This window comes from Anolis carolinensis, chromosome 6 (assembly GCF_035594765.1).
Source record: "Anolis carolinensis isolate JA03-04 chromosome 6, rAnoCar3.1.pri, whole genome shotgun sequence".
NCBI lineage: Eukaryota > Metazoa > Chordata > Lepidosauria > Squamata > Dactyloidae > Anolis > Anolis carolinensis.
The window spans coordinates 1,142,640-1,153,357 of record NC_085846.1 but is presented as its reverse complement, the minus strand read 5'-3'; the positions used below and the strand labels follow the sequence as shown (position 1 = coordinate 1,153,357).

General features: G+C 55.8%; 1 protein-coding gene across 2 annotated transcripts; it reads left to right on the top strand.

The window, feature by feature from the left end:
• The first annotated feature begins 1,055 nt into the window (after nucleotides 1-1,055).
• On the top strand, nucleotides 1,056-10,470 carry LOC134299924 (AP-1 complex subunit sigma-1A). 2 transcript variants are annotated; one of them, XM_062984105.1, is made up of 5 exons: nucleotides 1,056-1,219; nucleotides 1,495-1,673; nucleotides 6,411-6,519; nucleotides 7,332-7,475; nucleotides 9,991-10,470. In XM_062984105.1, exons 1-5 carry the CDS (start codon nucleotides 1,217-1,219, stop codon nucleotides 10,036-10,038), a joined length of 483 nt encoding a protein of 160 aa, XP_062840175.1. In that variant the 5' UTR covers nucleotides 1,056-1,216; the 3' UTR covers nucleotides 10,039-10,470. The 2 variants fall into 2 exon arrangements, with proteins under 2 accessions (XP_062840175.1, XP_062840176.1); XM_062984106.1 differs by having other exon boundaries at nucleotides 1,058-1,219; nucleotides 7,332-7,469.
• Nucleotides 10,471-10,718: the final 248 nt, after the last annotated feature.

Below are 10,718 nucleotides of genomic sequence, written 5' to 3'. Positions count from 1 at the left end.
GTACTAAACTGCTTTTTCTGTGATTTGTTGTAAAACATGTTTTGGTACAGTAGAGTCTCACTTATCCAACACTCGCTTATCCAACGTTCTGGATTATCCAACACATTTTTGTAGTCAATGTTTTCAATACATTGTTATGTTTTGGTGCTAAATTTGTAAATACAGTAATTACTACATAACATTAATGTGTAATGAACTGCTTTTTCTGTCAAATTTGTTGTATAACATGATGTTTTGGTGCTTAATTTGTAAAATCATAACCTATTTTGATGTTTAATAGGCCTTTTCTTAATCCCTCCTTATTATCCAACATATCTGCTTATCCAACGTTCTGCCGGCCCGTTTATGTTGGATAAGTGAGACTCTACTGTACTTAATTTGTAAAATCATAGTGTAATTTGATGTTTAATAGGCTATTCCTTAATCCCTCCTTATTATCCAACATTTTCACTTATCCAATGTTCTGCCGGCCTGTTTATGTTGGATAAGCGAAACTCTACTGTACTGAGAAAAGTCTTGGTGCGTCTTGGACAAGTGACAGATCTGCAGGGAAGCCTCCTGGCCCGAGTGCGGGTGTCCTTCCTTCTCCAGGAGACGGAGGAGGAATGGCGAGGGATGGATGCGATGCCCGGAATGAATGTGAACGCGTGGATGCTGAGCAGATGCGGGGAAGCCCCCTGGTTTGTTCGTTTGAGATCCGCTGTGGGTGGGCCTTCTTTCTCGCCGACGTTCCCTCTCTCGCTGAAATGGCAGCAAAAGGAACCTTGGCTGGAAAAGTCTTCCCGCGAGGGCCACCCCGGGGTCAGGCCACCCCACCCCACCCCACCCCACCCCCCCGGATGACGTCACGCGGAGGGTCCCCCCGCCGTCGCCCCGGCAACCCCTCCGCTCTCTTCCTTCCGTCGCCACGGAGACCCGACGTCCAGCCGGCCAACCGCCGCCCTCCGCCGTCGCTCGTGGCAACGCTAACCCCGCCTCCCTTGTTGCCAGGGAGACCCAGCGCCCGCCTCCCCGTCCCGGAAGCGGGCTCCAGGCGCATGCGCGGGCATGGGAGGCGGGGCCCGGCCGGGAGGCACCTGGGCAGGTTCTCGGAAGAAGGGAGGAAGGAGAGGAAGAGGGAAGCAGGAAGGAAGGAAGGAAGGCGGAAAGAGAGATAGGGGGGGGGGGCTGCTGCGAGTGCTGCCGGGCCGAGGGTCGGAGGGGCCCTTCCGCCGCCATGGTGAGGCCCTCGGGCGGGGCGGGGCCCGTCCTCCCCCACGTGGCCCCGCGGACACTTCCGGCCCAGGCTGGGGGGGGGGTCCTCTCTGCTGACCCCGGAAGAGAGAGAGGCCGCTCGGAGCGCCTGCGGGGGGCGGGGAGCCCTTTCCTCCTCTTCCTCGCAGGACGGAGGGGTCGGGACCCCCTGGAGGGCGCCCCCTTTGGCGTGGCGGGGAGGGGCGCCCTCCTGACCCCCGACGACCCTCCCATGACCCCGCCCTTCCTCTCCCGGGACAGATGCGCTTCATGCTGCTGTTCAGCCGGCAGGGGAAGCTGCGCCTCCAGAAGTGGTACCTGCCCACCTCGGACCGGGACAAGAAGAAGATGGTGCGCGAGCTCATGGCCGTGGTGCTGGCCCGCAAGCCCAAGATGTGCTCCTTCCTCGAGTGGAGGGACCTCAAGGTGGTCTACAAGCGGTGAGCACGGCCCCTGCCCTCTCCCCCCCAGGCCCTTCCCCACCCGCCTCTTCTCGCTCTCATCCAAGGCCCAGGGAAGGGGCACACCGTGTAGTCAGAGAGGGTTTGCTCTTTACGAGGATGTTCTCAGGCTCTGGTGTCCAGCCCATAATGACAGATGGGGTGGTCGTGGGCACAGAAGATGGCAGTTACAGCATTCCCAGCATAGAGAGGAGAGAAAGGCCTCCTCCCCTAGAGCTGGCCACCAGCCAGAGGTGACCAGGAAGACAGTAGAGGAAGAACCTGGGGCTGCTTTCTTGAGGGGGGAAATGATCTGATGGCTCACAAACCCAAGATGTGCTCCTTCCTCGAGTGGAGGGACCTCAAGGTGGTCTACAAGCGGTGAGCACGGCCCCTGCCCTCCCCCCCCCCAAGCCCTTCCCCACCCGCCTCTTCTCGCTCTCATCCAAGGCCCAGGGAAGGGGCACACCGTGTAGTCAGAGAGGGTTTGCTCTTTACGAGGATGTTCTCAGGCTCTGCTGCCCAGCCCATAATGACAGATGGGGTGGTCGTGGGCACAGAAGATGGCAGTTACAGCATTCCCAGCAGAGAGAGGAGAAAAGGGCCTCCTCCCCTAGAGCTGGCCACCAGCCAGAGGTGACCAGGAAGACAGTAGAGGAGGGAGAACCTGGGGCTGCTTTCTTGAGGGGGGAAATGATCTGATGGCTCACAAACCCAAGATGTGCTCCTTCCTCGAGTGGAGGGACCTCAAGGTGGTCTACAAGCGGTGAGCACGGCCCCTGCCCTCTCCCCCCCAGGCCCTTCCCCACCCGCCTCTTCTCGCTCTCATCCAAGGCCCAGGGAAGGGGCACACCGTGTAGTCAGAGAGGGTTTGCTCTTTACGAGGATGTTCTCAGGCTCTGGTGTCCAGCCCATAATGACAGATGGGGTGGTCGTGGGCACAGAAGATGGCAGTTACAGCATTCCCAGCATAGAGAGGAGAGAAAGGCCTCCTCCCCTAGAGCTGGCCACCAGCCAGAGGTGACCAGGAAGACAGTAGAGGAAGAACCTGGGGCTGCTTTCTTGAGGGGGGAAATGATCTGATGGCTCACAAACCCAAGATGTGCAGTTCCCTCTAGTGGAGGGACCTCAAGGTGGTCTACAAGTAATGAGCACAGCCCCCTCCCCACCCCCAGGCCCTTCTGCACCCGCCTCTTCTCGCTCTCATGTAAGGTCGGTGTAATGAGCACACAGTGTAGTCAAAGAGTGTTTGCTGTTTACGAGGATGTTCTCAGGCTCTGCTGCCCAGCCCATAATGACAGATGGGGTGGTCGTGGGCACAGAAGATGGCAGTTACAGCATTCCCAGCATTGAGAGGAGAGAAAGGCCTCCTCCCCTAGAGCTGGCCACCAGCCAGAGGTGACCAGGAAGACAGTAGAGGAGGGAGAACCTGGGGCTGCTTTCTTGAGGGGGGAAATGATCTGATGGCTCACAAACCCAAGATGTGCTCCTTCCTCGAGTGGAGGGACCTCAAGGTGGTCTACAAGCGGTGAGCACGGCCCCTGCCCTCCCCCCCCCCAAGCCCTTCCCCACCCGCCTCTTCTCGCTCTCATCCAAGGCCCAGGGAAGGGGCACACCGTGTAGTCAGAGAGGGTTTGCTCTTTACGAGGATGTTCTCAGGCTCTGGTGCCCAGCCCATAATGGCAGATGGGGTGGTCGTGGGCACAGAAGATGGCAGTTACAGCATTCCCAGCATTGAGAGGAGAGAAAGGCCTCCTTCCCTAGAGCTGGCCACCAGCCAGAGGTGACCAGGAAGACAGTAGAGGAAGAACCTGGGGCTGCTTTCTTGAGGGGGGAAATGATCTGATGGCTCACAAACCCAAGATGTGCTCCTTCCTCGAGTGGAGGGACCTCAAGGTGGTCTACAAGCGGTGAGCACGGCCCCTGCCCTCTCCCCCCCAGGCCCTTCCCCACCCGCCTCTTCTCGCTCTCATCCAAGGCCCAGGGAAGGTGCACACTGTGTAGTCAGAGAGGGTTTGCTCTTTACGAGGATGTTCTCAGGCTCTGCTGCCCAGCCCATAATGACAGATGCCGTGGTCGTGGGCACAGAAGATGGCAGTTACAGCATTCCCAGCATTGAGAGGAGAGAAAGGCCTCCTCCCCTAGAGCTGGCCACCAGCCAGAGGTGACCAAAAAGACAGTAGAGGAGGGAGAACCTGGGGCTGCTTTCTTGAGGGGGGAAATGATCTGATGGCTCACAAACCCAAGATGTGCTCCTTCCTCGAGTGGAGGGACCTCAAGGTGGTCTACAAGCGGTGAGCACGGCCCCTGCCCTCCCCCCCCCCAAGCCCTTCCCCACCCGCCTCTTCTCGCTCTCATCCAAGGCCCAGGGAAGGGGCACACCGTGTAGTCAGAGAGGGTTTGCTCTTTACGAGGATGTTCTCAGGCTCTGCTGCCCAGCCCATAATGACAGATGGGGTGGTCGTGGGCACAGAAGATGGCAGTTACAGCATTCCCAGCAGAGAGAGGAGAAAAGGGCCTCCTCCCCTAGAGCTGGCCACCAGCCAGAGGTGACCAGGAAGACAGTAGAGGAAGAACCTGGGGCTGCTTTCTTGAGGGGGGAAATGATCTGATGGCTCACAAACCCAAGATGTGCTCCTTCCTCGAGTGGAGGGACCTCAAGGTGGTCTACAAGCGGTGAGCACGGCCCCTGCCCTCTCCCCCCCAGGCCCTTCCCCACCCGCCTCTTCTCGCTCTCATCCAAGGCCCAGGGAAGGGGCACACCGTGTAGTCAGAGAGGGTTTGCTCTTTACGAGGATGTTCTCAGGCTCTGCTGCCCAGCCCATAATGACAGATGGGGTGGTCGTGGGCACAGAAGATGGCAGTTACAGCATTCCCAGCATAGAGAGGAGAGAAAGGCCTCCTCCCCTAGAGCTGGCCACCAGCCAGAGGTGACCAGGAAGACAGTAGAGGAGGGAGAACCTGGGGCTGCTTTCTTGAGGGGGGAAATGATCTGATGGCTCACAAACCCAAGATGTGCTCCTTCCTCGAGTGGAGGGACCTCAAGGTGGTCTACAAGTAATGAGCACAGCCCCCTCCCCCCCCCAGGCCCTTCTGCACCCGCCTCTTCTCGCTCTCATGTAAGGTCGGTGTAATGAGCACACAGTGTAGTCAAAGAGTGTTTGCTGTTTACGAGGATGTTCTCAGGTTCTGGTGCCCTACCCATAACAACAGATGGGGTGGCCAGGGGCACAGAATATGGCAGCTACAGCATTCCTAGCATAGAGAGGAAAGAAAGGCCTCCTCCACTAGAGCTGGCCACCAGCCAGAGGTGACCAAAAAGACAGTAGAGGAGGGAAAAATTGTTTTAATTGATATGTTTTCATGATGTGATTTTGAAGTGTATGTTGTTTTATGTTGATTTGTATTCAAGGCATCAAATTGTGCCTTTGTTGTGAGCCACCTTGAGTCCCCTCCGGGGTGAGAAGGGCGGGATATAAATAAATAAAATAAAACAAATCAATATATAAAGGAAGAGCGCCCTTGGTCCAGCATAACCCCCACCCATGTCCTTCCGTGAGCACCCCCCTCCATCCCTTTCCTGGGGCAAGACACTCCCCCACCCGCCAACCCTGCCACGAGGTTCTGCAGTCAGTAGAGAGGACCCTCCCTCTCCCCGTCCCTCTGTTGTCCCTCCTTCTGCCAATGACCTGCAGAGACTGCCTCGCAGGGCTGTGCTGAGGGCTTCTGGGTGGGTGGGCAAGCTTCTAGAGCAGCCCTGGGCCAACTTGGGCTCTCTCCCAATGTTTTGGACTTCAACTCTCACAGTACCTAACAGCCGGTTATTGTGGGAGTCCAAAAGACCTGGAGGGCCCGAGTTGGCCCATAGCTGGTGTCAACTTCCTCTCCGTCACCTTCCTCATCTGCTGCTGATAGGGAGGAGGGGAGATAGGAAAGAAAGGCCTCCTCCACAAACTCTGACCATCAGTCATAGGTGACCAGAAAAACTAGGGGAGGCGCTGGAGCTGCTTTCTTGAAGGAGGGAGATGATCTCCTCCATTCCAGCAGCTGGCTCTGCTCAGTGGGGTCTGGGGTGGGAGGGGGGCTCTCGCCTTTCAGGTGGCATCCTCTCTAAGAGCCCCCCCCCTTGGCCCAGCATAGCTCCCACCCATGTCCTTCAGTGGACCTCTCCTCCATCCCTTTCCTGGGACAAGACCCCCCCCCCCCCCCCACCAGTCCTGCCATGAGGTTCTGCAGCCAGCAGAGGGGGCCCTCTCCCCATCCCTCCTTCTGCAAATGTCCTGCAGAGACTGCCTCTCAGGGCTGCACTGGGGTCTTCTGGGTGGGCGGGCAAGCTTCTAGAGCAGGCCTGGGCCAACTTCGGCCCTCCCTCCAGGTCTTTTGGACATCAATTCCTACAATTCATAACAACCTCACACACTTCACAACCTCCAAGGATGCCTACCATAGATGTGAGTGAAACTTCAGGAGAGAAAGCTTCTGGAACATGGCCAGACAGCCTGAAAAACTTACAGCCGGTAGGCTGTTAGGACTCGTGGGAGTTGGAATCGAAAACAACTGGAAGGCCCAAGTAGGCCCATGGCTGGTGTCTCCTTCCTCTTCCTCCACCATTGGCAGGCCAGGCCCCCCTCCCCACTGTTGCATGACCCTATCTACTGAAAACTAACTTGGTTGCCCAATGAGGGAGGGGCTTGACCCTTTGACCTGTGCTTATCCCCCCCACCCCCCAATCCCCAGGTATGCCAGCCTGTACTTCTGCTGCGCCATCGAGGGCCAGGACAACGAGCTCATCACCCTGGAGCTGATCCACCGCTATGTGGAGCTTCTGGACAAATACTTTGGCAGCGTGAGTCATGTTGGTGGGGGTCCAGCAGGCGGGGGTGGTGGTGGTCTTGAGGAGGATGGCCTCTTTTGACCTCCTCTGACCCCAGGGGTGTGAGGCCAGTTTGAGTCCCCTTTGGTGGTGGTGGTGATGATGATGATGATGATGATGATAATAATGATAATAATAATAATAATAATAATAATAATAATAATAATAATAATAATAATAATAATGTGCCTCCATGTTGGAAGTTTGGGGCCTGGAAGGGAGGTGGGTCCCATCAGGAAGTAGAAATGACCTTCTGCACAGGATTGAAAGCAGGGGGCTAAAGTGGTTTTCACCCCAGACTTTTTTTTCGTGTCAGGAGCAACTGGAGTTGCTTCTGGAGTGAGAGAATTGGCCGTCTGCAAGGACGTTGCCCATGGCCCGGGAGGCTTCTCTCATGTCCCCGCATGGAGCTGACAGAGGGAGCTCCTCCACACTCTCCATGGGTGGGATTCGAACCTGGCAGCCTTCAGGTCAGCAATCCAACACCCATTTCACAAGGCTTTTATCCCCTAGGCCACCGGAGGCTGCCTTTCCTTCCATTCTCCCCCTTTGTCCTCCCTCCTTCTGAGGGTCCTGCCCACTTTGCTCCTGCGTGTCAATCAGTCCAACGACAGCCACTCATTGGCCTCAAGAAGAGCTTGGCTGCCCCAGGGGAGGAGTGGGGTGGGGTCTGTGGCTGGGATTTGGGGGGGAGGGGGGGGAGAAGGGGGGAAGGGTCTTCCTTCCTTCTGTCCAGCTGCCCCTTGACCACTCTCTTCCCCCCAACACCCGTCCCCGCTCTACAGGTGTGTGAGCTGGACATCATCTTCAACTTTGAGAAGGCCTACTTCATCCTGGACGAGTTCCTGATGGGGGGCGAGGTCCAGGACACCTCCAAGAAGAGCGTCCTGAAGGCCATTGAGCAGGCAGACCTCTTGCAGGAGGTAGAGGTGGGGGCCTCGCGTGGGGAGAGGGGGGAGGGGAGAGGGGAAGGGAGGGCTTGACTGGCGGAGTGTTGCCTGCTGGGAGCCCCCCTCCCCCCCATAGAAAACACAAACACACTCAGAGTGAGTCGGCTTGGCTCTGGCGCATCCAGTGAGTCACCGGCCCCCCTCCCTCCCTCGCTCGCTCACTCGCTCACTCGCTCGCTCCTCTTTCTGCGCAGTCAGTCAGTCAGTCAGTCAGTCCGTCCGTGGGCGACTCTGGCACACGCAGCGCCCGTGTGACAGCCTCTGTGGGGGTGGGACGGGGGGGGGGAGGGGGAGACGGAGAGAAGAGCCCGGCAGCAGCAGATGTGTGGATCCTGCTCTTCCTTCTGCCGCATCTCCCCCCCCCCCCTTCCAACACACACAAACAAACACAGAACAGCCTCAGTCACTTGCCTTTGCCAGAAGGGGGCCACGGTTCTCCCCCCCCCCCCCCCCATGTTCCCTTCCATTGCACAGTTCATGCGCCACGTGCTTCTCCTTCCCTTGCTGCCTCCTAATGAAAGAACTTGAGTCACAAACAGACACAGTGCAAAGTGGCTGTGAGTTTTTTGGACTTTTTGTTCGTGTCAGGAGCAAGTTGCTTCTGGTGTGAGAGAACTGGCTGTCTGCAAGGACGTTGCCTGGATGTTTTGATGTTTTACCATCCTTATGGGAGGCTTCTCTCATGTCCCGCGAAATGAGCTCATCCACACTCTCCCCCAGGTTGGATTCAAACCAGCAACCTTCAGGTCAGCAACCCACCTTCAAGTCAGCAGTCCTGCCGGCACAAGGGTTTAACCCACTGCACAACCGGGCACACAGTTTTTTTGGAATGTATTGCTATGTTCCTTGGGGCCCCTGGTGGCACAGTGTGTTAAAGCGCTGAGCTGCTGAGCTTGCAGACCAAAAGGTGCCAGGTTCAAATCCCGGCAGCTGAATGAGCACCCACTGTTAGCCCCAGCTCCAGCCAACCTAGGAGTTCGAAAACATGCAAATGTGAGTAGATCAATAGGTACCGCTCCGACAGGAAGGTAACAGTGCTCCATGCAGTCATGTCAGTAGCCACATGACCTTGGAGATGTCTACAGACAACGCCGGCCCTTTGGCTTAGAAATGGAGATGAGCACCAATCCCCAGACATGACTGGACTTAACGTCAGGGGAAACCTTTACCTTTTCCTTATGGCCATGTTCCACTAGCATTCTGTTCTGAAGTTTGGCCTGCATCTGTGGCTAATGGCATCTTCAGAGGTTCTGTTGGCAATGGAGCAAGTTGTGTGTGTGTGTGTATGTATGTATACACCTATATACATGTGAAATAATGTTCAGGGTGGGAGGAGGAACCCATGTCTGTGTAAAGCAAGTGTGAATGTTGAAGTTAGCAAGCTTGATTAGCATTGAGTAGCAGCTGCAAAGTCATCACCGAGAGTATCTGCATAGAGGGAGCCTGACTCTTGTTGCCTGGGGGCATCCTCCGAGGTTTGTTCCAAGGTGTTGGAAATGGGGCAAGTGGAGTTTTTATATATCTGCAGAATAATGTTCAGGGTGAGAGAAAGAGCCCTTGTCTTTTTGAAGCAAGTGTGAATGTTGCAACAGCCCGGCTACCTCTCTGCAAATGCCCTCACTGATTGACTTTGTAGCTTCATGGCTACTCAATGTCAATCAATCTTGCTAATCGCAACATTCACACTTGCTTCTAAAAGACAAGGGTATTTTCTCCCATCCTGAACATCATTCCACAGATATATACACACTCCACTTGTCTCATTCCCACAGACCTCTGAACAAACCTCTGAGGATGCCAGCCACAGATGCAGGTGAAACATCAGAATAGAATGCTGCTGGAACATGAACCATACAGCCCAAAAAACTCATAGCAACCCAATGATTCCAGCCACGAAAGCCTTCAACAGCACAAATACAGTCAGTTGCCTTTGCCAGTAGGGGGCCACAGCTATTACTCTCCCCCATTGCTTATTGCACGGAGTATTCCTGGGCATGTGCAGAGTGTCTTCCCTTGCTGCCTCCTCCTGAAAGAATTTGGGCCTCATTTTAAGAAAGAGGACTATAAATAATTATTCTTATTATTAGAGGTTGAGGGTCCAGAGTAACGGCCCCTTCCCCCTCCAAAAGGGTCCTTAATGGTGGCGGATGGGTTTATTTATTTATTTATTTTATTATTTACAGTATTTATATTCCGCCCTTCTCACCCCGAAGGGGACTCAGGGCGGATCACAATGTGCACATCTAATGGCAAACATTCAATGCCTTGACATAGAACAAAAACAGAGACAAACGCAGGCTCGGAGCTGGCCTCGAACTCATGACCTCTTGGTCAGAGTGATTTGTTGCAGCTGGCTGCTCACCAGCCTGCGCCACAGCCCGGGCCTAGCAGACTAGGTTTTGGGGCGCTAATCTGTAGCGGGGAGGGGGCTCCATCTCCCCCCCTAACATTCTGACTATCCTCTCTTCTCCCCCCCCCCCATTTGTTTTTGCAGGAGGATGAGTCCCCCCGAAGCGTTCTGGAGGAGATGGGGCTGGCGTAGCCGCGCATCAGCACTGGAGGATCTGGGCCTCCCCCTGGGGAGGGAGGGAGGGAGGGGGGAGGGAGGGGGCTGGGGTCTTGCAGGAAAAGGGTCTCCACTCCTCCCCCCTCCATCCGTTCTGTCCTTCTCTCCTCTTCACTCCTGCAATATGGGGAGGGGTCTCCTTGGCTGCCTTCAAACCTCTGGCTCATTCCAATTCCAGGAAGAAGAGGAAGAAAAGGAGGAGGGGGCAGTCTGGCTCTTCCTCTTTGGAATGGGGGGGCTGCATTTGGGGAGAGTGCCCCCTCCCCAGCTTGGCAGCCCCCTCTACCTGCTCTGCCTGGATCTGCCATTCTTGGACTTTAGGGGGTGCTTTGGTGGGGGCATTATCTCTCTCTCTCTCTTTCTGACCCCCAGTCCCTGGATGTGAGAGGGAATAAACCATGTACGGAAGCCTTGGCCTCGCTCTGCCTCTTTTGTTGTCTCTCTGGATTCTTTGCTCTTCCTTCTCATGAGGGCACTGCTGGCAAGGTGGGGGGAGGTCATGTTTTTTTGGGGGGGGGGGGAATACCATTTTTCTGGCTGACTCCCACAATTTCTGATGGTGCCCTTTGCAGTTGCCTCCTTCCGTGACCCTTCCAGGAAGACCTCCGCAAAAAGAAGGGAAGGAAGGAAGAGCTGATGGACATCTGCTTCTGCCT